General features: G+C 58.6%; 2 protein-coding genes across 7 annotated transcripts; one reads left to right on the top strand and one right to left on the bottom strand.

The window, feature by feature from the left end:
* Positions 1-599: 599 nt before the first annotated feature.
* PLPPR3 (phospholipid phosphatase related 3) lies at positions 600-11,055 on the top strand. Of its 5 annotated transcripts, XM_070465263.1 has the most exons (8): positions 1,269-1,528; positions 1,865-1,985; positions 7,703-7,888; positions 7,963-8,104; positions 8,190-8,385; positions 8,475-8,532; positions 8,605-8,778; positions 9,043-11,055. In XM_070465263.1, exons 2-8 carry the CDS (start codon positions 1,911-1,913, stop codon positions 10,393-10,395), a joined length of 2,184 nt encoding a protein of 727 aa, XP_070321364.1. In that variant the 5' UTR covers positions 1,269-1,528; positions 1,865-1,910; the 3' UTR covers positions 10,396-11,055. The 5 variants fall into 5 exon arrangements, with proteins under 5 accessions (XP_020745955.2, XP_020745957.2, XP_020745956.2 ...); XM_020890296.2 differs by lacking the exon at positions 1,269-1,528 and adding an exon at positions 600-1,025 and having other exon boundaries at positions 8,475-8,778; XM_020890298.2 differs by lacking the exon at positions 1,269-1,528 and adding an exon at positions 1,068-1,248 and having other exon boundaries at positions 8,475-8,778.
* Positions 10,679-21,302, bottom strand: PTBP1 (polypyrimidine tract binding protein 1). Of its 2 annotated transcripts, XM_020890301.2 has the most exons (15): positions 21,192-21,302; positions 18,954-18,984; positions 16,462-16,537; positions 16,121-16,293; positions 15,896-16,042; positions 15,639-15,809; positions 15,451-15,561; positions 15,203-15,377; positions 14,982-15,059; positions 14,247-14,395; positions 13,125-13,158; positions 12,645-12,737; positions 12,339-12,555; positions 12,119-12,196; positions 10,679-12,034 (listed from the first exon to the last, which is right to left on the bottom strand). In XM_020890301.2, the coding sequence occupies exons 1-15, from the start codon at positions 21,197-21,199 to the stop codon at positions 11,902-11,904; spliced, it is 1,674 nt and encodes a 557-aa protein (XP_020745960.1). In that variant the 5' UTR covers positions 21,200-21,302; the 3' UTR covers positions 10,679-11,901. The 2 variants fall into 2 exon arrangements, with proteins under 2 accessions (XP_020745960.1, XP_020745961.1); XM_020890302.2 differs by lacking the exon at positions 14,982-15,059.
* Positions 21,303-25,420: the final 4,118 nt, after the last annotated feature.

Genomic DNA, 25,420 nt, shown 5'->3' with positions numbered 1-25,420 from the left:
CCCCACCCCTGGCTGCTGCTGAGCCACGTACCATCAGAGCTGGACCTCGCTTCCTTTCCACCACTGGGGATCCAAGGAGGAAGAATTCCCCCCCCACCACTCCTGATACTGCCCCAGACTCTCTCCTGGTTCCCCAAGCTGTCAGGAAGGTCTCTGGGGACATTCCTTCGTTTCTGCCCATGCCCCCAGGAGGCATCAAGCATGATTGCCCCATTTCCCTTCCTCCTACCTCCAGAGGACAGTTTGTGGTCACCTTTCAACACCAGCGATTCCCAACGGCTGTCCAGCCCAGGTTCTGCCCCTGCCTGGCTGGGAAACGGAGTCCAAGTGGGCATCAGGCCTGGGGAGGTGGGACAGACATGCCAAATGTGTCCCCTACACCAAGCCGTCTTGTTATGCCCATTTCCAGGTGAGGGAACTGAGACCCCGGTGGGATCAACTCTCTGGACCCCACCCTTAACCACACGGAGGATCATCTTTGAAGACACATGGAGTTGATTGTCTTAACACAAGAAGGGCCGCAGCCAGGAAGGGTCTGGAGTATGGATGGCTGCACACACTGGGCTCTCCGGCCGCGCAGCCCTCCCCCCACCCCCCCATCCAACTGGACGTTTAACCGCAGGACTTATTTTGAGGGTCTGTCCCGGTTCTCGACGGCTCCCCCGTGACTGTACCGGGCTAGGTGTACAGGAGATAGTGAACAAAATGAGCCAAAGAAAATCCTGCTGTCTGGGGCCTGGAGACTGTGGACAGTGATTTAAGTGCCCGGGGGCCTGTTTCCCCATTTGTCAAATGATGGTTAGCTGGCCCCCACCCCTCATGACTGTGGAAACACCTGCAAACAGCAAGCGCTGCCTAAGGAGCCTCACGTGAATTCACCACGAGGGCCCTCCCGCTCCGCGCGCATCGCGGAGCATCCCGGAGCTTCCCGGGCCTTGCGCCTCCGATGCTGCGAGCCAGGCGAGGGGCCGCGGTCGGACCAGTGGAGGGTGGACCCCGAGTGGCTGGGGGAAGATGTAGGGCAGGTGGGCGAGGCGCGGGCCCGGGAGCGAGACAGCGCCCCTACCCCCACCCCCAGCTTCTTTTGTCTCCCGATGGCCCAGGCGCCCAGGGAACTCGCCATGGAAACGCGTACCGGGGAGGGGGGCAGAGACGCGGGAGGCCCGGAGACCCCGCCCGCGTCCAGCCTGGATGGGGCTACCCGGGACCATCTGAGCCGCCCGGGAGGGGAGGAGCCCTCAGACTCCGGTTGGTGCTCCCCGCCGCGGGGGACGTAGATCCCAGAGACCCAGAGACCGAGGGCGCGGAGCCGGGAGGCGGGGACGGCGACGGACGCGCGCGGCGCCCTCGAAGCGCCGAGACAAAGGCGCAGCCTCCAGGCCGCCAGGCGCGGGGTCTCAGACCGGGCGGGGCCACTCGCTCTCCGCCCCCCCCCCCTCCGCCCGCGCGGGGGCGGGGCCGGCTTTGTGCCCGCCGCGCCGCAGCCCCAGCCGCCGCCAGCTCCGCCCTCCGAGCGCGGGCGCGCCAGGTGAGGGGCCTGCGGGCGGAGCGCGGACCCCACCCCTCCACGGGCTCCGGTCCTCCGGGTCCCGGAGGCCCCAGCCCTGACTCGCGGGTGGGACCCCGGCCCGGAGGCTCTCGACCAGGCCGACCCCGCCCTCTCTGCCGAGCCCTCTTGCGGCCCCTCCATCCGGGGAGGCAGTCGGAGGGTTGGGCAGGACCGCAGTGCGCCAGGGGCGGCCGCGGCCCCCGCCTCGCGGCCTCAGTTTCCCTGGGCGTTTTCTGTGGATCCCGGCCCGCCGCTCCTCCGCGGGCTCCGGGCACCTGGTCCCCCAGGGCTCAGTCTGCGCCTCCCCTCCTCCAGCGCGGCTTTGTCCCCTCCAACTACGGTTTGTGGCGCCCCCGGCACGATGATCTCGACCAAGGAGAAGAATAAAAGCCCGAAGGACAGCATGACGCTTCTGCCCTGCTTCTACTTCGTGGAGGTGACTGGGGGGAGGTCGCGCTGGTGGGGGCGGGGCAGAGGCCTCCGTTCAGCCGGCCCTGGGGACCCTCACGCCGAGGGACCGGGGCGAGCACAGCCAGGGGCCTGGGTGTGTGAGGGCGCGGGGAGGACGGTCAGAACAGTTGGGCTTTGCAGGACGAGTAGGAGTTGCAAGAGAATGTTCTGGGCTTTGCGGGAGCTGGACAGATGCTCGAGGCGGGACCTTCAGTCCGGGGTTCGGGTCAGCAGCTCACACGAAGGGGCTGGAGCAAGGTGCTGGGCGCGGTGGGCGGGCGGGGAGGGGGGCGCGGTATGGGTGCGATGTCTTCCTGCAACGTGAAGGCCGGAGGCCTGAGTGTCTGAATTGAAATTCCTCCTCTGCTAATCGTCGAGGCTCGTGCACTTCCTGAGCTCTGACAGAACAGGCTGCGCATGTAGTGAGGGCCTCAGGAGTGCTGCAAAATAAGATAGTTAAGTGCAGCCACCGGGCACATCCTGAGCGCTGGTGAAGTGCTGGTGAGGCGAATCCACCTGATCAGTACCTGGGTTACCCACAATGCCTCTTACTCTACACGCCAGGAAACCCGGCTGGAGTGAGGGGCCCAGACTAGGCGTGGGTGGAGAAGTCCCCCTGACCTGAGCAGATAGTACCCAACCCTACCCTGAGCAGGGTCACCCAGATGGCTGGTTACCTCCCCCACAGGCAGAAAACCTGGTTAGTTTTTCAAGTTTGCATTTGAATCCTTGTTACAGTAGGTTATTCCTCCTCAGTGTTCTACAGGCCACACGGAGGCAGCCCCCACCCTCAGCTCCCCTCAACTTCCCACTACTCTCACCTGTGTCCCTTTCCAGAAAGCCTTTCATCCAGGGCTTACCAGGTGGTGCTAGTGGTAAAGAACCGGCCTGCCAATGCAGGAGAGTAAGAGTTGTGAGTTCAATCCCTGGATCAGGAAGATCCCCAGGAGAGCAGGGCAACCCACTCCAGTATCCTTGCTTGGAGAATCCCCATGGACAGTGAGCCTGGTAGGCTACAGTCTGTGGGGTGGCAAAGAGTCCAACAGGACTGAAACGACTATAGCCAGCCTCCCATTCAAGTTCACCGTATGTAGCCCTTCCCCCACCACCTGTAGAAACGAAGGTTCTGCCCTTGGCCTTTTTTTTCTTTGGCTGCAGGCAGGGTCTTAGTTGTGGAATGCAGGATCTTTAGTTGCAGCATGTGGGATCTAGTTCCCTGACCAGCAATCAAACCTGGGCCCCTGGGAGTGCGGAGTCTTAGCCACTGGACCACCAGCGAAGTCCCTGCCCTTGGTGTTTCTAGCAGAGATCTTTGTTTACCATTGCCCCATCATTTTTCACTGCCCCGTAGTACTCCAGTGCCAGCCCTAGGGAGTTGGGCATTTGGGGGGTTTCCTAGCCTTGATGTCTCACAGGCATTCCTAGGAGGAGACTGTAAACTCTTTGGCCTGTGTCACCCTGCACAGAATGCAGAGCTTGTCTGCATTGTGCATCTGTAGCGAGCAGGGTGTGGAAAGATCCCAGATTCCTCCTACTGAGGCCTCTGCACTTGCCTGTTTCCCCATAGTTGTGTCTGCACCTGTGTTGGTGATGTTTGAATTTTGACCAACCTGAGAGGTGCAAAGCCATATCCCAGCCCTGGTCTGCATTTCCTGTACTGCCAGCATTATGTTTGTGTGTGTGTGGTAAGTTCCTTCAGTAGTGTCGGGCTCTTTGCGACCCTGTGGGCTGTAGCCCACAGGTTCCTCCGTCCATGGGCTTCTCCAGGCAGGAATACTGGAGTGGGTTGCTAGTTGCTATTTCCTCCTCCAGGGGATCTTCCAGACCCAGGAATCGAACCTGCATCACTTACATCTCCTGGATTGGGAGGCAAGTTCTTTACCACTAGTGCTGCCTGGAAAGTCCAAGAATACTGGAGTGGGTAGTCACTGCCTTCTCCAGGAGATCTTTCCGACTCAGGGATCGAACCCGGGTCTCCTGAATTGCAGGCAGATTCTTTACCGTCTGAGCCACCAGGGAAGCCCAGTATTACATTATTTCATTCTTAAATACACATGCCCCCAAAGCAAGCACGCTAGCCCGCCATCGTGTGTGAATGATTTTCCATTGGGGCAGATATGCTCTGAGGGGTTCCTGGTTTTCAGCTGAGGGTCTCTGGAAGCAGTGAGAAGTGGGTGGTGGGATTTAGGAGGCACTTACAGACCCTCAGGGAGTGGCAGACTCTGAAGTGGGGCCCCTGCTACCAACCCACCCTGCCACCAGGTGCTTCCAGCTGGGTCTGGCAGGGAGATGTGGGCAGAGGGCTGGAGGAGAAGCAGGGGGAGCTGGCCAGGCGTTACAGCCACTTTGCCGGGGGGCTTGGAAAGGCATGGGGGAGGTCTTCAATGTGACCCTCTTGTGGAAAGATTTGCTGATGTTACAGCTGTACCCTAAACCCTCTCTGTGGCTGGACACCATCTGCCCACTGAGCCAGATGCTAAGTGCTTTCAATGTGTTTGCTCATCCAGTCCTACACAGACATCCTGCGGGGTGGCCACTGTATTGTTCCTGTTTTCAGCTCGGAAGACTGAGGCACAGGGAAGGGGAGGAGCCGTGATACAAGCCCAGGCAGGTGGCCATGAACCGCTTCACTCAGTTGCCTTGGGCCTCCTGCCTTCATGCAGCAGGTGCTCCATAAATGCTTCTTGGACACCACCAGCCCAGCTCCTTCAAACCCAGCTCACCCAACTTTGGCATTTCCTCTCTGGAAGCCTCCAGCCGGGATTGCATGGAGAGCGGAGGCCCTGCTCAAGGCACTGTAGAGAGAGAGTGGAGGTGGGAGCTTCCCAAGGCAGCTGAGCCCCTTAGGAGCCCACCTACACTTTGGTCCCAGAGGTGCTGGCCCCAGTGGATGCATCAGTTTGAGACCCATGGACCAGAGGGGAGGCAGAGGACACTGGGAGGGTTTGCTTCCACTGGAAACTGCTCAGTCAGTGCTTTGCAGTGTGAGTGGGTGAGTGAGTGGCGGTGTAAAGCCTGCCCCGCTGCCCTCCTCGAGCACACTGTCAGCGACTCGGTCAGGTGCAGCTCAGCTTTCCCGAACCTCAACCTCCCACCTGTTCCTCATAACTGCTCTGAGCAAGAAAGAATGTCATGTGTACCCTGTGCCCATCACCTGGGGGCACATGATCAGGTTGTGCAGAAGGACGTTGTGTGAATAAGCAACTCAAAGAATTCATTTATAAATAAAAATTCATTTATTCAGGCCCAACACCCATTTTCCCGGGGCTTAGTGTGAAGCTGGCATGTAGGGGTATGGGGTGCAGAGGAGAAAAAGCAGCAGAAGAGATGAACAGGCTGGAGCCAGGAAGGGTGTCTCCAAGGAGGGCCAGGACCCCAGAGGCAGGTCTAAGTGCATCCATCCATCCATCCCTGAGAGAAGAGGCCAAGAGGAAGGAACCTGTCTGCCCTTCCCAGATTGTTCAAGGCAGCAAAGGTGCCTTGGAGAGAAATGAATGAAGTGATTAGTGGGTGGATGGATGGATTGATGGATGGATGGATGGATGGAAGGAAGGATGGGTGACTGGGTAAGTGGATGGGTAGAAGGAATGAAAAAGTAAGCAAGCAAACATAAGTGGATGGATAGAAGGTAGATTGATTGGTGAAGGATGGAGGATGGTTGCTTGGATGGATGGAAAAAAGGGAGGATGGATGGTGGACTGGATGGATGACAGTTAACTGGGGGAAATAAGTTGATGGATAGATGGATCGGTGCATGGTGGGTGAGTGGGTCAATGGATGGGTAGATAGATGGGTGAGTAAGTAGATGTATATATGGATGGATGGAACAACCAAACAGGCATAAGTAGATGGATGAATGAATGGTGGATTGATGGATGGAGATGAAAGATAGATAGATGGATGATAGGTGGGTGAATGAGTCAGGGCATGGATAGATGGGTGGTACATGGGAGCATGGGTGGTCAGATGGATGGATAATGAATAAATGGATGGAAAGGTGTTGTAAGTTTATGGGTGGATGTTTTTGAATAAATGAATGATGGATGGGTTGATGGAGGGACAGGTGAGTGGATGGGTGGGTAGGTTGATGGGTGGAAGGAAGGATGGAGGATGGATGGCAGGATGGATATGTGGCTGGCTGGGTGGCCTGATGGATGGGAAATGAATAAATGGATAGAAAGATATTGGAAGTTGATGGATAGAGGGATGGGTAATTGGATGTGTGAGTTGATGGATAGATGGTAAGTGGATGGATAGTTGATTCATGGATGGATGTGAGGATGGGTGGATGGAAGGAAGCGTGGGTGGGTAGATGAGTGGTTGGGCAGAAGGATGAATGGAAACATGGGCGGGTGAGTAGGTGGGTGGATGGCTGATGGAAATTTATGGAGGGATGGATGGGAGAATGGATAAATGGATCAACAGATGGGTGGATGGGCGAGTGGTTTGATGGTTAAAAAATGGATAAATGAATAGATGGAGGTTAATGGATGGAGGGATGGGTGTCTGGATGAATGGATGATTGAATGGACGGTAATGGATAGATAGTGGATTTAGGAATGGATGATGGATTGATGGATTTATTTTGGGAGGGAGGATGGCAGGTGGGTAGATGAATGGATGGGAGAGTAAGTGAATGGATGTATGGGTAGATAGATGGAAGGAAGCAGGTGTGGATGGATGATGGATGAATGGGTGAATACATGAAGGAAGGAGGGGTGGATGAATGGTAGATTGGATGGATGATGGATGAATGGGTGAATACATGAAGGAAGGAGGGGTGGATGAATGGTAGATTGGATGGATGATGGAAGGACAGCAGAAGGGATGTGTATATGGATGGATGGACAGAAGGGAGGGTGGGTGGGTGTATAGATGGACAGATGGGTAGTGGATTGATGGAAAATGAATAATTGGATGAATGGATGTTGGAATTTGGTGGGCAGAGGATAGGTGTTTGGATGAAAGGATAATTGGATGAGTGGATCGATGGGATGATGGATAGATGATAGGTGGATGGATGGGAGGATAGGCAGGTAGATAGGATGAATGGAAGGAAGAAAGGAAGGAAAGATGGTGGATGGATGGATGGATGATAGATGGGAGGAAGGATGAGTTAGTAGGTGGGTATCAGATGGATAATGAATAAATGGATGGATGGATGTTGAAAGTTGATGGACAGAGGGGTGGGTGTTTGGATGAAAAGATAAATGGTTTAATTGGTGGTAGCTGGATGGATGTAATAGTGAATGGATATATGGATGGATGGGTTGATGGAGGAAGGAAGCCAGCATGAGTAAATGGATGAATGGATGGTGGATTGATGGATGGATGATGGAAGACAATGGCTAGATGGGTGGGTGGATGGATGGAAGGAATGAAAGATGAGGGGATAGATGGATAGAAGGGAGGATCAGTGGATAGACAGATGGGTGGGGGTCAGATGGATGGAAAATGACTAAATGAATAGATGGATGTTGGAAGTTGATAGGGTGCTTAGTGGATTGATGAGTTAATCTTGGGTGCAGGAATGGCTCTGTTAGATGCATGTATGGGTGGTGGGTGACTCGGTTGATGAATGAGCTGATCAGTGGGTGAACAGCACAGATGGGTGGATGGGTCAGTGATAGGACTGAATTTGTGGGTGGATGACTCACTCAGTGAACGAGCATGGTGTGACCCTGGCCAGCATTCTTCCTGCAGCTGCCCATAGTGGCATCCTCCATCGTGTCCCTTTACTTCCTGGAGCTGACCGACCTCTTCAAGCCGGCTAAGGTGGGCTTCCAGTGCTACGACCGCACGCTGTCCATGCCCTACGTGGAGACAAGTGAAGAGCTCATCCCACTGCTCATGCTCCTCAGCTTGGCCTTTGCTGCACCCGCAGCCTCGGTGAGTCCCAGGGCAGGGCCGGGCTGGCTGTGAGCCCCCGGCTGGAGCCTTGCTGAGCACCTCCATGTCCACAGATCATGGTGGGCGAAGGCATGCTGTACTGTCTACAGTCCCGGCTGTGGGGCCGCAGCGGGGGCCCAGGTGGGCCCGAGGGCAGCATCCACGCCGGCGGCTGCAACTTCAACTCCTTCCTTCGGCGGACGGTGCGCTTTGTAGGTGAGTCCCCCATGGCATCTGAGCACTGAGGGTGGTGGGTCTGGCCCCAGCTCCCGTGTCTGGCCCTTACACTCCCACTCCACAGGTGTCCACGTGTTTGGCCTGTGTGCCACGGCCCTGGTGACCGACGTGATCCAGCTTGCCACGGGCTACCACGCACCCTTCTTCCTGACTGTCTGCAAACCCAACTACACCCTGCTGGGCACGTCATGTGAGGCCAATCCCTACATCACACAGGACATATGCTCTGGCCACGACACCCATGCCATCCTGTCTGCCCGGTGAGCATGCCTGGCCCTGTCCCAACAAGCATGTGGGGAAACTAAGGCAGGTCCCAGAGCCTCAGGGCTCACCTGGGTGTTTCTTGCAGGAAGACCTTCCCATCCCAGCATGCCACTCTGTCTGCCTTTGCTGCTGTCTACGTGTCGGTGAGTGCTGCCCCGCACCCCAGATGCCCCACAGGGACCAACTGCCCTGACCACCCACCTGTCCCCTGGCAGATGTACTTCAACTCAGTCATCTCGGACACCACCAAGCTGCTGAAGCCCATCCTGGTGTTCTCCTTCGCCATTGCGGCAGGCGTCTGCGGCCTCACCCAGATCACGCAGTACCGCAGCCACCCGGTGGATGTCTACGCAGGCTTCCTCATTGGGGCCGGCATAGCGGCCTACCTGGTGAGGGGCCAAACAGGGAGGCCCGAGGGGGAAGGCCAGCCCCACCCACCCTGGGGGACGCTACCATCTTCTCCCTTGGGAGCTGGAGGCAGAATCTCATGAGCCCAGACTTGCCAAATGTGCAAAGTAGCCAGAGGCCAGAATTTGTCCTGTGGGGAGAAAGGTGGACTTCCTCCTCTCTGACCCCCAAGGCATATCTGCGGCCCGGTGGGGACCCTGGTCTCCAGCCACAGCCCTCACACCCAGTCCCCATCTCATCTCTAGGCCTGCCATGCAGTGGGCAACTTCCAGGCCCCACCGGCAGAGAGACCAGCGGCCCCGGTGCCAAATAAGGACGCGCTGAGGGCCCTGACCCAGCGGGGCCACGACTCAGTGTACCAGCAGAACAAGTCCGTGAGCACCGATGAGCTAGGTCCACCCAGCCGGCTAGAGGGTGTGCCCCGGCCTGTGGCCCGCGACAAGACCTCGCTGGGCAGCCTAAAGCGGGCCAGCGTGGATGTGGACCTGCTGGCCCCGCGCAGCCCCATGGGCAAGGAGAACATGGTGACCTTCAGCCACACACTGCCCCGTGTCAGCACGCCCTCGCTAGACGACCCCGCCCGCCGCCACATGACCATCCATGTTCCACTGGACGCCTCCCGCTCCAAGCAGCTCATTAGTGAATGGAAGCAGAAGTCGCTGGAGGGCCGAGGCCTGGGACTACCGGACGAGGGCAGCCCTGCACACCTGCGGGTGCCTGCAGAGCCCATGGCTGAGGAGGAAGAGGAAGAGGAGGAGGAGGAAGAGGAGGAGGAGGAGGGGGAGGAAGGGGGTCCAGCACCTCCCTCACTGTACCCCACAGTCCAGGCTCGGCCAGGGCTCGGGCCACGTGTCATCCTGCCGCCTCGGGCTGGACCGCAACCTCTGGTTCATATCCCCGAGGAGGGGGCACAGGCAGCAGCTGGCCTCTCCCCCAACAGCAGCGCGGCTGTGCGGGCCAAGTGGCTCATGATGGCTGAGAAGAGCGGAGCTGTGGTGGCCGCGGCCTCGGCCCAGCCCCGTGTGGCCAACCCACCCCGGCTGCTGCAGGTCATCGCCATGTCCAAGGCTCCAGGTGCACCTGGCCCCAAGGCAGCCGAGACGGCGTCCTCATCCAGTGCCAGCTCTGACTCCTCCCAGTACAGGTCCCCGTCTGACCGCGACTCTGCCAGCATCGTCACCATTGATGCACACGCACCCCACCACCCTGTGGTCCACCTGTCTGCGGGTAATGGGCCCTGGGAGTGGAAGGCAGCAGGAGTCGGGTCCAAGGGGGTGGAGGGAGAGAGTGGCTATGAGCTGGGGGACCTGGCCCGCAGCTTCCGCAGTGGGGCCAAGCCCCAGGGCATCTCCCCAGGCTCATCAGTCAGTGATGTGGACCAGGATGAGCCACGGTTTGGGGCTGTGGCCACTGTCAACCTGGCCACAGGTGAGGGGCTGCCCCCACTGGGCGCAGTCGATGGTGCCCTGGGACCAGGCAGCCGGGAGTCAACGCTGCGGCGCAAAGCAGGCCTGGCGCTTGGTGATAGGGAGGTGGCAGAGGCTGAGGCTGAGAGCTACTACCGGAAGATGCAGGCTGCACGCAGGTTCAAGGACTGAGGGTGGGGATGGGGGGTAGAGCAGGGGGTCCTGGTAGACAATAAAAGATGATCCTGGAGAAGAGCTCGCAGTCTGAGTCTTTCTGGAGTACTGGGTGTAGAGGTGGGGCTGAAACCCCCCCACACATGAAGGGTAACATGGCCGAGTTTACAGAAGAAACAGCAGTGAAACCAACAGGCCCAATAAAGAGGGGAATCAAGTGCAGGATACAGAGAGTTTATTCAGAGTCCAGTACAGACTGGCCAGACCGCCAGGAAAAAAGAGCCTACAGAAAAGGTAGAAGTTGTTATAAAATCGCTTTAATTCAGTTCTCTCTGCATTACAAGCCGGCAGCGGGCGGGGCCTGCCGTGCTCCTTACAATACTGAGCCTGTAATTGCTGTTATCAAAATATACATCTGTGTCACCATAAAAAACCGCATTTGCTGCCCCTCACGTCTTACAACAGGTATAAAAAATTATAAATATTTACACCCTTGTTCCACCCCGACATGGAAACTTGAGGCCCAGGCCCCGAGCGAGGGCCGGCCAGCAGAGGCCTGCGTACGGGGCACCCCTTGGACCCGTGAGTGCAGGACGAGGCATGAAGACCGGAGCGGAGGGCTGCTGCCCCACCTCCTGGGGTCCCAGCATTAGAGGCAGGAAAATAACAGAAACAAAACTTTGGTCCAAAATTTGCAGGAAAAAAAGAAACCCTGAAAGTTGAAGAGCACTTGTCCTTGGAGAAAGGACAGTCAGGTGTAAGGCATCGGGCGGCAGATGCCGGCCCCGCTGTGTCTGCCCTGGAAACTAGATCCTGCCCTGCGACTCAATGACAAGGAATAAAATAAAAGTACAGTATACAAGGTCATACCACAAGGAAAAAGTTTAGGTTACACTCATACCATTTTTATCATCTTGCTATATAAAAAGTTACTTAAAACTATTTCTTTTGCATATAAATGAAAAAGATTAGAATATTTGGTCAACTGGAAATATTGCTAGGCACAGGTGTCTGCAGCTGCATCGAAGCATAATACAGAGATTACAGTGAAAACAAAGCTGAAGAAGCAACAGGGAAGGGTCCGGGGAGGCCCCAAGGCTGGGGGGAGAATCACACACTTGATTAAAGGATTGGGTGGCGGCCACAGCCCCCCACCACACCAGGCACATGATCCCAGGGGAGGCTGACCCCGCAAGCCCTGCCAGAGCAGCGGGTTTAAGGCACAAGAAAGCCAAGTGGGGGTTTAGGAGCGCCCGCCCTGCAGGCAGCAGAAGGCACGGGCAGGGGCTGGGTGGGTGGTGCCATCCACTGTCACCAAGAGCCTGAGGCTGGCACCCCACCTCCCCAAGGTGAGCAAGTGAATTAGATTTAATTTCTTTTAAAAACAGGTAAACTGATTTCTCTTTTAAAAAAATAAAATCTCTGGTCTTTTAAGGTCACTTCAGCTGCTTTTTAAAGTGGCTTTTTATCTGGAATGATGGAAGTTGTCGCCGGCTGCCCGGCAGGCTGGTCCTGGGTGGCGGCCTAGATGGTGGACTTGGAGAAGGACACCCGCAGGTGGTGGTTCTCACCCAGGTCATGGTTGTGCAGGTCGATAAGCGCCTGGATGGCCTCCTCCACTGAGCCCATCTGGATCAGCGCCATCTTGCGGTCCTTCCTGCAAGGGGTGGGGGAACACAGGTATGAGGAGCCGCAAGGGGCCAGGGAGCCTGGGGACAGTGGGGGAGGGGGCTCTGCTCACTGGAAGAACTTGAACCCTTTCACGATCCCGCCGTTACTGGAGAAGAGAAGCTTGAGGTCTTCCTCAGAGATGGAGGGCCTGCAAGTGGAGAGAGGTATGAGCCTGTCTGTGCAAGGTCAAGGTCATTCCCTCAGGACAGGAATGTCCAGGGATGGGTGAGGGCCCCAGAAATGAGGTATCATTAAGATAATGGAAGCATTTGAGAGACAAAGGCACTCACGGGATGTTGGAGAGGTGCAGAGTGGCTGAGGGTGGGAAGATGTTCTGGAAGTTCTTGGAGCCAGGCTTCTTGAAGCGGTGCAGGGGTGAGTTTCCATAGTCCTTGGTCAGGCCCTGGTCCTCCTGGCCCTCACGGGGCAGCTGCACGCTCTGGTGCTTAGAGAGTGTGATGCGCACCGGCTTCCCGTGCAGCTTGTGCCCATTGAGGTGGCTCATGGCTGGGGTGGGTGGGTGGGGGGAGACAGCACACGTGACCTGAGGGCCCTGGGCACCACCCACAGCCCCGCCCTCCCAGGCCACCCCTTACCCAGCTGGGCCTGGCTCCCATCAGCCATCTGCACCAGGGCGTTCTCCTTCTTGTTGAACAGGACCTTCACGCGCTGCACATCTCCATACACGCCTTCAAGAGCACAGGGACAGGGGGCTGAGCCCCAGGCCCCAGCCGCCCACCCGCCGTCCCCGCGACCCACACTCCCACACAGGGCTGGCTCTCCCCAGTTTGCTTATTCTGCCTCTGAGAACCTGTCTAGACACAGGGAGCATGACTGGGAGGGCTGCCTTCCGCAAAGAAGCCATAAAATCCAGGAAAGGTCAATTGCCAAGGAACCATCCTGTAGCATGCTACCGACACATTTACGCTGCCAAGGGCATGCGGGCAGGGAACCGTGCTCTAGAGTCCAGATAAATACGCAACCGCAGCCCAGGCCGCACGCGTCGGAATCTCAGGGCGTAACGACCACCTCAACTACATGAAAACAAGGTAATAAAAGTGTGAACGATAACATACCGAAAAGAATAAAGAGGCTTTGGGGTGTGACTCTCTTTAGAGGACAGCAGAGCAAGGCAGCGAGGGACAGGGAAAGGGAGAGGTCAGGGGGCGAGTTGCCAATCGTCCACCACGAGGAGGCAGCCCCGCAGGCGTGCAGGTTGATGGATGATGAAGTTGTCAGGATGTTAATATTCAAGGGCAGGTTGGTTTCCGGAGAGCAGGGTTTGAGGGGGAATTTTGTTTTTTTATTTATTTATGGTTTTGTTTTGTTTCAAGCAACAACAGGAAGCAGAAGTACCGTGCAGTCAGTTGGCAAAGAAATTCCGGATCAGGGCAAGAAAAAAAATTGGGAAAGGGGAAGGGGAGAAAAGAAAAAAAGTAGCAAAAACACAGGTCAGTAAATACATAAGAAAACACGCGGTGCCCCATCAGTCAAGACCACACACATTACAGGCCACACGCCGGGCAGGCAGCTGGAGCACCCTCCTCGGGGAGGAGGTGGCGCCTGCTGGCCCCCCACTCGCTCCCCCAACCAGGCCCTCCAGGAACTGTCTCCTCAGCCCGCACCGGAGCCTCCAGTCAGGCTCGCGGGCGCTGCGAGCGGACAGCTTGACCAGAGGAACTGGGACAGGACTGGGGAGACCGAGAGTCACACGAGGTCAGACAGGCAGGAGAGCAGCTCATTAAACAAGAACCCCGTCTCTCGAGAAGCAAATACTGAGCCTCGATCACTGGACCCCAGCTCCCTGAGCTAACCCAGCCCCGAGACAAGCCAGGTCTGGCTGCCACCTCAGGGACTGGCAGGTGGCCTCAGCTTGCACCCTCCTCTCAAGGCGCTCCTCTGCAGATCAAGGCTCGCTAGGCTGGAAATTTCAAGTTTGTTCTCGTGTACCAAATACTTCCAACTCTCAACATCACGAAATTAGGAATGTAAATTAAGATGTTAAGGAAACAAGAGAACTCCAAGCACTGCGGGAAAGGAGGCAGCAGTGAGTGACGTCAGCGCAGAGAGGAGGATGGGGATGCCCGCGGGCATGGCTGGGCCTGGACCAGCTCCAGAGCCCAGTGCCCGCTCAGAGGCTTCATCTGCACTACGACTGGGGGCACTCCCAACTCCTAATTCCCAGAGGCATCACGTACCTCGGGGTTGAGGTTGCTGACCAGCAGGACAGAGTTGCCTGCCCCCGCCAGGCCCGGGATGGCGATCCGGCCTGCTGCCGCTGCTGCTGCCGCCGCCGACGGAATAGCCAAAGGGGCCAAAGCCCCATGTACATTAGGGACAGAGAGACCTGCAGGGCGAATGGGGTTAGCTGAGTGTGATGCCCAGTCTCCACAAGGTAATCGGTCTTGCCCATCCTCATGCAAACAGAGACGCGGGGGGTGGGTGGGGGCATCAGCCTGGCCCCCAGCCCCGCGACCCTCCATGCTCCTCAGAGCACACCGTACTGGCCTGACCACCTATATGTGCCAACAACACAGAAGACTCAGGCTTCTCGGACGCAGGATCGAGCCCGGTGGCCTTGGCCGTGCGTGCACACAGGTGCCCGTCACCATGCAAGCAGCATGCCGGGCGGAAGAACAGGCTCAGGACTGTTCCGCGTGTGGGTGCCTGGCCCCCAGGAGGGACGCTCAGGTGTGCTCACCCAGTGCATGCCGCTCCGCTTACCAGGCCGCTCAAAATGCACTAGGGGCGCATCCCTTCAACCACAGGCGCTGGTCCTCAGCGGGCTCAGCAACCTGGAAACGCCTGCCCTGTCCAGACTCCGCGCCCAGGAGGCTGGCCCCCCGCACTGCGCCACGTTGGCCGCCGGGGAAGCAGAGCTACTGGCGAGATGTGGACATGCAGAGGCGGCCCTGGGGCGAGTGTGTGAGTACCTGCGGCTTGAGGAATTGCAAAGGTGGGAGGGAAACCAGCTCCTGCATACGGAGAGGCTGACATTATACCAGGCGCACCTAGAAACAAACGAGACACTAATCATCGCACCCACGGGTGCGAGCCGGCTGCCAGGGCCCCACCCACAGGTGCGGGGTGGGCTGTGCGGGCGCCTAGCCTGAACTACGAGTCTTGCCCGGGCGGCCTGCCCCCGGCATCTCACCAAAGGCAGCAGCCATGGTCTGGTCCAGCGAGGGCTGGCTATCACCGGATGGCAGGTCAGGGCGCGTGTAGTCGCGGCTCTTGTCGTTGTTGTACTTGACATTGAGGCTGGTGAGCTTGGAGAAGTCGATGCGCAGTGTACAGCATGCGTTGTAGATGTTCTGGCCGTCCAGTGACTGTGGGGACAGCGAGGAGGCTGTCAGCAGGCGCCTCGCGGCCACGGGCACGGCTGCCCTGGGGACCACTCACCAGCTTGGCGTGCTGGGCGCTCATGGGGTCAGCATATTGCAGCAATGCCTGGAACTGGTTGTTCTTAGTGAAGGTGATGATCTTAAGAACAGTGCCGAACTTGGAGAAGATCTGTGGGAGAAGGTGGTGGGTCAGCCTGGGCCCAGGCACCAGCCCCACTGCCCAGAGCTGAAGCCCAGTCCCTTCACCTGGTGTAGCACGTCCAGGGTCACTGGGTAGAAGAGGTTCTCCACGATGATCCTAAGCACAGGGCTCTGGCCAGCCATGGCCATGCCTGCATCCACCGCCGCGGCCGAGGCTGCCAGGGCCAGGTTTCCTGACTGGACTGAGTTCACAGCCTGCAGGGCCGCCTGGGCCCGCTGTGGGGACAGGACCGTGAGTCCCCCAGCCCCAACCCCGCATCCCCCACCCTGCCCCCACCCACCCACAGCTGAGGGTGCCGCACCGCTTGGTTAGGGGAGCTGTCTGTCTTGAGCTCCTTGTGGTTGGAGAACTGGATGTAGATGGGCTGGCCGCGCAGCACAGGCGTCACCGACGTGTAGTAGTTCACCATGGTGTTGGCGGCCTCTTCTGTGTGCATCTCGATGAAGGCCTGGGCATGGGAACAGGGTGAGCCGACTCATACCAGGCATGCCTCTGTGACCCACCCCAACTGGCACAGGCCTCATACCTGATTCTTCCCTTTCAGCATCAGGAGATTGGTGACCTTTCCGAAGGGCAGCCCCAGGGAAATGACCTCCCCCTCAGTGACGTCACCGGGCAGCTTGCGGATGTGGATCACCCTGGAGGGCACGCCTGCACTCCTGCTGTCCCCCTTGAACTTCTTGCTGTCGTTTCCATTTGCTGCAAAAAAGCACTGTGAGTCACACAGGGCACCCCAGACTCCCTCATAGTGGGGCCCTCCCCGGCACCGGGAGGCTTCCGGGCCGAAGTGGTCCCCACACCTGGCTCCCAGGACTGTGAAGGAGGCAGGCGCAGGGACCAGGCAAGGCGGTAGGTGGGTGGGGTTACCTGTGGACGCCGAGGTGCCGCTCATGATAAAGGGTCCGTTAGTGACGCAGGCAGAGAAGAGCTCGTCAGATCCCCGCTGCAAGAGAGGCGAGGTAAACCAGTGTCCTCACTGCAGCCCCTGACCAGCCCTACAAGGGCCCACGGTCCCCACCGCTCCTTTCCCGCCTGTGGAGCCCCTGGAGCTCTCCCCAGGCAGGGACAGAGGCTGCCCCTCAAAGGCCTCTGCGTGTCACGGCAACCTCCACCTTCCCTCTCCCCACTCCCCCCACCAGGGTCTGGGGTCTGCGTGGCTCAGGCTCACAATCCATGAGGACAAAGCCCCCTTGTCCCACCGTGGCCATCCGCAGGAGTATGTCCTACTTTCCAGTCTGAGGAAACCAGAGCCCAGTGACCAGAAACGCCACCTCTCCAGGCAGCAGGCACCTTGGTGACAAACATGCTCCCCAACTGCCCTGTGGGCAGGCTCCCAGCCCATATCATCTCCAGAATTCCCTTGTTTGTTAGTCTCAACCTAATAGAATCAACTCCCAGAACCCCTTGAGATGCTGCTTAAGCAGGGAGAAAAGCAGACAGACTCCTGCCAGCTGGGCGATGAGACCCCACCAAAGGGCCACCCGCGTGTGATTTCCTCGATACACGAAATCAGTGCCTGGCAGGAGCAGGAGACTAGCCGCCGCCCTCCCAGCCTTGACCCTTCTTCTCCCTCAACCTGCCTTTCTGCCAGCTTGCCCTCCTCACATCAAGGACACCTTATCTCTGCCCTTCCCCTAAACTGCCAGCCAGTTCAGCCACTTACAAACAAGCAGGCTTCATGTCCAGGACACCTCCCCACCTTCCATGGTCCAGCGCTGAAGTGCCCCAGAGCCCCTTCAGGCGCTGACCCCCTCCCCAGCCCTCAGAACAGAAAGTGGGCACAGCCAGGCCAAGGCCATGGGGCTAATGTTCTGGACCTCCTCACTGCCAGACCGCCAGCTATAGGCATGCTGCCGAACCCAGACCCCAGATTCCCCAGCACCCAAGGCTGCTCAGACCACTGCTTGGTCTTAATGTGTACAGGTTGGAGTTGGATGTAAATGAAGCAAAATGTCAAAATCCCGACCGGTGCAGGCAGACCTGCCCCATCATGCCTTTTCTCACTGCCCTGGCAGGGAGGGGACCTGGACGCTTCCAGGCTCTGGACAGCCGGCCAGTTCCAGCCCTAAACAAACCAGAAACCAGGTGGAACACACCTGAGCCTCATTCTCACCTAAGTGGCAGGGAAGTTGACTTGGAGGCCGACCAATTCCTCCCTTCAGCTCACAAAAGCCCCCTGGCCAGAGCTGGACAAGAATGGACAGGGCATCCAAGTGGCTCCCACATGGACGCCAGCTGCACAACCTTTAAAAAGGGCATCTCAGCTCCTGTCAACAGGTGATGCACAGGGGAAGAACTCCCTCCAGAGGGGGGCGTTCTTAGCCTCAACTCCCTTTTCACAGCAGACTGCCTGGCATGAATACTTATGTGGTCTGCCCACTTGGCAACCCCCCCTCCCCCCCGCACAGGGAAGTGCAGGTAGTGACCAGCGCTCAGCAGGGACTGCCCACTGGGGCGCAAACAGCGCACATGGACAGAACCCTGGGGGGACAAAGGTTAGGCCAAGCTACACTGAAGCCCCTGCTCTAAAATCAACTCAGCACCACCAGGAAGCCCCCGAAGCATGCCCGGAGCCAGGGACAACAGCACCTAAGCACCACTAACACCCCAACACCTGTCACTCAGGGCACAGCTCGTGCTTATCCTGAGAGAGGGGGCCCAGGATGCCCTCCTGGAGGCACCCACGCTGGTGCACCCTCAGCCTCTGGAAGCAGCCTGGCTGGATGGGCTCCCACAGAAACAGGGGGATGGGGGTGTCACCATGCCAGTTACAAGCACACCTGGATGAGATCCCCCTCCCTCCCTCCTCTCGCCACCGAACAAACAGGTTTTATCTGCAGGAAGATCAGGAAGGCTGGCGTGTGAAGAGTCCACCTGGGAAAACCGAAACCAGCCCAGGCCCCGCAGCCAGAAACTAGCTGCTCCCTGCTCCCAGGGATAATAGGCCACCCCCAGGGCTGAGGAGGACACCCGGTCTCTGTCAGCGAGGCCCCCTTCTCAGAGCAAAAGTGAGCTCAATGAGAACGTCCTCAGAAGCAGCCTCCATCTGCCCCAGAGCCCCCAGTGATCCACCCGACCCAGGCCCACCCCTTAAACCGCCTGGGAAAGAGACTTCCACTTTTTCCACTTGAAAATGTAAAGAGTCCCATCAGCCCCCAGGCATCCCACCTCCAACCAGGTGCTGTTCTGGACTTCAGGGCAAACGTCCTGAAGTCAGGGCGGGAGCCCCTCACCTCAGAGGAGCTACCCATCCCGCACTCCTCCCACAGAGCAGGCTGTGGCACACCCCCCCTACCCCCGGAGTACACAGGCCTCAGAGTGAACGGGCAGAAGGAGAAAGCGACATCCCCAGTGCCTACCTTTGTACCAACTGCTATGTCTGGGACGATGCTGCAAAGAGAGAGAAAAGGAAACATCAGCAAGAAGCACCCACCACATGCCAGCCACGTGGGCGCCGGGGGCGGCACAAGGCCCCCACTCCAAGACTTCAGCAATGAGAATGCTCAGGGAAGGGAAGGGAGGTGTCCTCCCTCTAATCGCCACTTGAAAAGGAGCCATCATTGTCCTCTGGCTCCTTTACCCTCCCTCCCTCCCTGCAAGACCCCGGTCCCGCCTCTGATGCATCCAAAGACAAAGACACCCCCTCCGCAGGCCCTTGGAGAAACACTAAATGCAGATTAAGATTGAAATGCTGTTGCTTGCTTTCTAGAAAAGAACAGGCTTGGGAGACGCTTCCAGCAAAAGGCAGGCTAGTGAAAAGGCAACTCAGGGGCCCAAGGTTAGAGCTGCCGCCCCAGAGGACGAGAAGGGGTCAACCCAGTGGAAAGGATCAGATCAAACTGACAACAGTTACTCATCAACCGGGGTCCATGTGACCTTCTGGGGAAGGTGGGGTGTGACTGACCCAGGCTCCAGGGTCCTGCAGGCCAAGCCCTCGGGACAGTAGAGCCCTTGGAGGGTGCCACCTAAAGACTCAGGAAGGGTCTGCTCAGGAGAACTTAGCCAGCTACGCCCCACCAGGTCACCTGGCCACCAGCCTGCCATCACAGGAGACCATGATGTCACCTGTCCCCTGGCCAAGCCTCTGGCGGACAGAGGCCCTGGGGCCACTGCCTGCAGCATCGGGCTCAGGGTTCACCACAACCTGGGATCCGGCCCTCCCACAGCCTCACCAGCCTGTGACTTGGGACTGCCACTTCTTCCCCACAAAAACCTTAAAGGCTATGTCAACGATTTTTAAAAAATCTTACTAGGCCAAGAAACAACTTCCCAGAAAAACAAAGAATGAAAAGCACGCAGTTTCCCAACTGCTAACCCAGAGCGGCTGGCGGCTTCCTACTCAGGGAGGGCCGCAGACGCAGGAAGTGTTTTACAGAAGATGGCCTTTCTGCAAAAGGTCCCCCGACTTTCGAAAAAGCAGGCCAAACTGCAGCTGCACCAGCAGGCCAGGCCCGGCTGCCTAGGCAACCACACAACCGACCAGAGGCCGCAGACGCACCCCAAACCACGTCTCCGTGACGAGGAAGGGAAACTCCGAAATTTGACCAGGGCGCCAGGAGAGCTCTTCCCACCGGGCTTCCCAGCTCCCGGGTCAGGACGGGGCTTCTGTGGGAAGATACGTCCCAGCCTAAGCGGACTGCAGAACACGAGATCAAGTTCCTCCTGTTGCAGCAATTTTTCTAAAAGGCTAACCTTAATTCAGCCTGCAACCTATCATTTCAAATCCGAGGCACCGAAGGCACGTGACCCTCCGGGCACTGGTAACCGCCCGCCCCCGCCCGGTCGGGCCGACAGAGGAAGGAGGGCTGGCTCGAAGCTCCCCATCACAAGACACCCGCAACTGCTCCCAGACGCTTCCCGCGGGGCCCAGACGAGAGCGCAACTCCGCTGGGTTCTACTAGCTTCCCAAGGCGGAGCCAGGCCGCTGCACTGCCTGCGCCGACACCTCCGCACGCGTGGAGCGGGCTCAGGTCCGGAGCCGCCCCGCCCCCAAGGCGCCCGGGGCGCCACCCCGGGACGCCGGGCGGGAACAAAGGGGGCGGCGGAGGGCCCTCGCCCTTCCGGGCGGGAGGGCGGCGTCTCCAGCCGCACCCGGGCCGGCGGGCGGGGGAAGCCGGAGTAGAGTCCGCGCGGCGGGAAAGGCCGCGCACGCGCGACAGAGCTGCCGAGAGCGCGCGGAGGCGCGCACGCGCGCGGGGACCTCAAGGGGCGCGCGGAGACTGTACGGGGCGCCGGAAGGGCCACACGGCGGGCCGAAAGCGGCGCGTGCGTCTGGGGCCCAGACGGGAAGCGGGAAGGGCGGCGCGGCGGCCGCGTGCTCTCGGGAAGGGCCGCGTGGGCACCGGAAGCGAACAAGGCTCGGTCCGGCCGCCCCCATCCCCCCCCCGATCCCTACAGCCTCTCGCCCAGCTACCCCTCCCCGGGCGCAACCGCGCCAGGATTGGGGGGAAGGGAGAGAAACCCCGGCGGCGCCCGAGGGCCTGGAGTGGAGGCGGAGCGGCGCCCCGAGCGTACCGCCCCGAAGAGGACGGGGCAGCGGCGAGGCAAAGGCTGGATAGCGATATAGGCGCCGGGTAGCGCGAACCAGCACTACTCACCCGTCCATTGCACACACAGGAGACCCGCGGGGGACGGAGTGGAGGCGCCGGAATAGCAGGAACCGACCCAACGGCTCCGAGTTATAGACTCACAAAATGGCGGAGACGCCCGAACACGTCCCCCGCGCGCTCTGCCCATTGGCTCCCGCCGCGCAGATGGGCGGGGCGAGCACCGTCGGACCCCGCCAGCGCCTCCCAATGGTTAGGAAGTCGCTCGAGGGGTGGGCCCAAGAACAGTGGCAGGCGGGCATTGGATAAGGCTGCCGTCCGTCAGAGCTCGAGGCGGAAACGGCTGGTTGAGTCGGAGGAGGTGGGAAGAGGTGAGACCATGTGATGGCGCCAGAGCCAGTTAGCGGAGCTGACCTCTTTTGTGGGGCTTTGCGGGAGAAGCCATCTTGGGAGTGGGTACGTGGCGGATCAGGCGGTGGGAAGCGTGCTTTCCCCAGCCTCCCGCCATCTTGCAAACGGGCAGAGACCACCTCGACCTCGGGCGTGATGTCAAAGGGAGGCTCACTGCCATCTTGAAGTCGGGCAGGAAACCTACAGGGCTCCATCTTGTTTGTGGGCACCTGGCCGAAGTCCCTTTCGAGTTCAGACGTTGCTCAGGTTAGCGAGCGGAGCAATGGTAGCGGCTTAAGGCGTTCTAGAGACGCCGGGGCTCTTTCCACTGCTGGCCACAAAGCCTGCGGCACGACGAGGCCACGGGTGGCCTTCTGTCTTTTGTCCGCCCCAGAGCAGCGAACCCGGACCACCATCCCCTCGCGTGACTGCAAGGGTGGGGAAACTGAGGTCCGGGTCGCACGGCGAAACCCGCCCTGCCTGACTGTAATGGAGGGAAACGAGGCCCGGGGTGCAGGGTGGACGCTACCCACCCGCCCAGCACGCAGGGGACCTGAGACCCGGGGCGCGCAGAGCCGACTTCGCTGTCCCGGGACGTTCGTAACGGGACGGGTCTCCATCTCGGGAGAGGAAAACTGCAAACTTATCCCGGAGAACGCCGATACCAAGAGTGGGACAGGGCTGTGGGTGATAAGGGAGCCTTCAGGATACGAGACGGAAACCAGGCGGCTGCGGGGGACGAGGGGAGAGGGGCAGGCGGAGTCAAAGAGGGCCCGAGGAGGTCCGGTCCGGTCCCCCAGACTTCTGGAAGCATCTGGGAGAAGATGGGCATTCAGGGCTGGCGCAGTTCCAGCGTGGGGTAGACGTTCAATAAATAGAGGACATTGGCCTCAATACTGTTTGCTGTAAGTCGTGCTGAAAAGGGGAAATTTCAACTGGTATCAGCCTAGAGAAAAGAAATGACCCTTCTCGCTTCCCTAAGACGAGTTGCTTAGGGGCCCTTGCTCCCGCCTCTCAGGTCGGTTTAGCTTGGGCGAAGTCATGGCAACAGTGCCCATCTAAGGGCCGCGCGGGCCTGGACGGGGCCCAGGAGCCTTGGAGCCCGGCTCGAAGCCAGAGGGCTTTCTCGGATTGGGGGCGGCTGCCGATTTCCACGGAGGCCTCCGCCCTTAGGTCCTTGGCCGGCTGTGTCGCTGAAGCCCAGGAATGGCTAATCAGGAATGTCTCGGTGGATTTGGGCGAATCCCCAGCGCATTCCTGCGGATTGGCTGTCCCCAGGACTCCCATCGCCCTCCGCTCCGGGTACCACCAAAGGCAGCTGCTCATCTTTGTTGCCTTAGTGACTGGTGTCAGGGACGCGCCCCCGTCCCCGCCGTGACAGCAGGGAGGATGGTTGGAGACGCGGGAGTCTCCGTGGACCAGAGGGAAAGGAGGGGGCAGCCATGTTCGCGGACCCTCCACCAGATTACCAGCATGGATCTAAACGGTTGGAATCTATTCAAACCCACTTGTGATCACCACCCGTCAAGGCTCAAGAAAGCCCAAGTCGACGTTGTGGCCCCACAGAAGCCCACACCGCCAGCACCTTTCTGGTTTCTGACCTCATTTACATAGGCCTTCTGTGCAAGGCTGTTCCCTTAAGGTTCCTCCCTAAACCGACTCCCTCCTTCACTGCCTGCTGTAAGGCAGGCCCCATCATCAGAACAGCCTCCCCAGCCTTTCAAAACGGTTGAGGATTTCTGTCTTGCCTGCCACCAGAACATAATAGAAAAAAGACAGTCCCTACTCAAATGGGAAAAGTGCCACAAACTAGGTGACATAAAACAACACAGGTTTATTCTCTGGAACTGAAGTGTCCACAAGGCCAAGCTCCCTCCAGAGACTCCAGCAGAGGGTCCTTCCTGCTTCCTGAAGCTCTGAGTGCCCAGGTGTCCTTGGCTTGTGACACATCCCTCCAGTTCCTGCCTTGGTTGTCACATGGTCCTCTTCGCCCTCTCTGTCCTTCCTCTGTGTGTCTCTAAAAAGAACGCTTGTCCTTGGATTTAGAGACCGCTGGGATGATCTGGGATGATCTCACTCACCACGCTTCATCTCACCTGCAGACCATCCTGGGGTGGGGGGTTATGGGGGGATGGAGGATGTGGACACATCATTTTGGGAGCCACCCATTAGCCCAGGACCCCCTATGGAACCTGGATCAGACATGAAAGTTTGCTAGCAGGCCTTCCACATTTGCACTGAGGGGAGGTGTCCGGGGAGCCCCTGGGCCCCACGTTTCAGCTGGATCACTGCCCTGGTTCATGGGAGCTGGTTGGCCTCCCTGTCTGCCTGCTCCCTGCTCAGCTCGCCTGCCAGCTGCCTGCCTCATCAATGATTTAGACTGAATGTGCAAGGTGTGATCACCTTGCAATTGTCTGAGAATTCTGAAAAGGATACTTTTCAGGGCCTGAGCAAGGGAGGTGGGCCGGAGCCAGATGGGGGTCAGTGTCCCATGCACTGGCAGGGACCACTGGGTCTTATCAGTATTTCTCTTTTCAGATCTGCTGGGGCTGCCTCAGTTTACTCCTTTGTCAACACGACGGGCAGGCCTGGGCCACTGCCCCCTTCCTCCCCATGGGCTTTCCCTAGTGTTTCAAATGGAAATGGCTGGGTTGTTCTAGAGTATTTGGTCCTGTGTTTATTCACTACCTTGATCACAACAGCGATAGCTGCCCCCGCCCTCCCCACCCCCGCCTCCCCGTGCACCCCCCAGCCCCAAAGTCTAGCCTCTTGCTAAGTTGCTTCAACCCTGTCTGACTCGGTGACCCTACGCGTGGTAGCCCACCAGGCTCCTCTGTCCATGGGATTCTACAGGCAAGAATACTGGAGTGAGTTGCCATGCCCTCCTCCAGGGGATCTCCCTGACCCAGGAATCAAACCCACATCTCATTATGTCACCATTGGCAGGTTGGGTTCTTTACCTGGGAAGATCAGCCTCTCTGACTCATTTTCCAGATTTCTGTGGGATGGAGCCTTGAGTGCGCTGACCTGAGAGGCTATCCTCAGCCCTTCAAGGCTGGAGCCCCACCCCCACCCCAGCCTCCAGAACTTGGGGGCAGAACAGACATGGAATGTTCACTCAGGCCTGAGAACACTCACGGGGGAATCTGCCTCCTGCCCCTTGACGGGGTTCCTCAGGAACAGCAGGTTCACCGGCCCCAGGTCCTGAGGCCAACGTGCAAACGTTATCTGCCCAAACCAGCAGGCCAGCAGCTCCCTCCAGGAAGGACCCACTGTGTCCCCAGACCCTGCCTGGGACAGGAGCAACGCCAACCCCCCACCCCCCACCCGCCCATCCACACCCTTGGGAGCTCAGCCTGTGCCGGCGCCTCCCTACAGGCTCCGTTTTAACTCTAATCCTGTGAGTCAGAAATAGTCTCCTTTTCCCAAGCCCAGAGAGGCTGAGTGAGCTGCCCTGGGCCTCTCAGCCTGGAACCCCCACCCCCACCTGCGCTTTACCCAGGCTGCCTTTATGGGGGCACCAAGGAGGGTGGGCAACAGTCTAGCCAGTCCTCAGATGGTCAATGGAGAGTTATCACCTGACCCAGCAATTATGGTGTGTGCCCAGAAGAAACAAAAACAGACGTCCACACAAAACCTGAACATGCATGTCCGCAGCAGCGTGATTCACAACAGTCCCAAAGTGAAAACAACCCAGGTGACCACTGACAAACACAACGTGGTCCCTCCACACACAGGAACATCTCTCAGCCATGAAAAGGAGAGAAACCCTGACACTCGCTACGATGTGAACGGACCCCGAGAACACGATGCTCAGTGAGAAAAGCAGACACAGAAAGACACATAGGGTGTGATTCCGCTGATGGGAAACGTCCAGAACAGACATTCAC

Source organism: Odocoileus virginianus, chromosome 3 (assembly GCF_023699985.2).
Source record: "Odocoileus virginianus isolate 20LAN1187 ecotype Illinois chromosome 3, Ovbor_1.2, whole genome shotgun sequence".
Classification (NCBI taxonomy): Eukaryota; Metazoa; Chordata; class Mammalia; order Artiodactyla; family Cervidae; genus Odocoileus; species Odocoileus virginianus.
The sequence above is the reverse complement of the archived record's forward strand: the minus strand, read 5'-3'. Positions and strand labels throughout refer to the sequence as shown.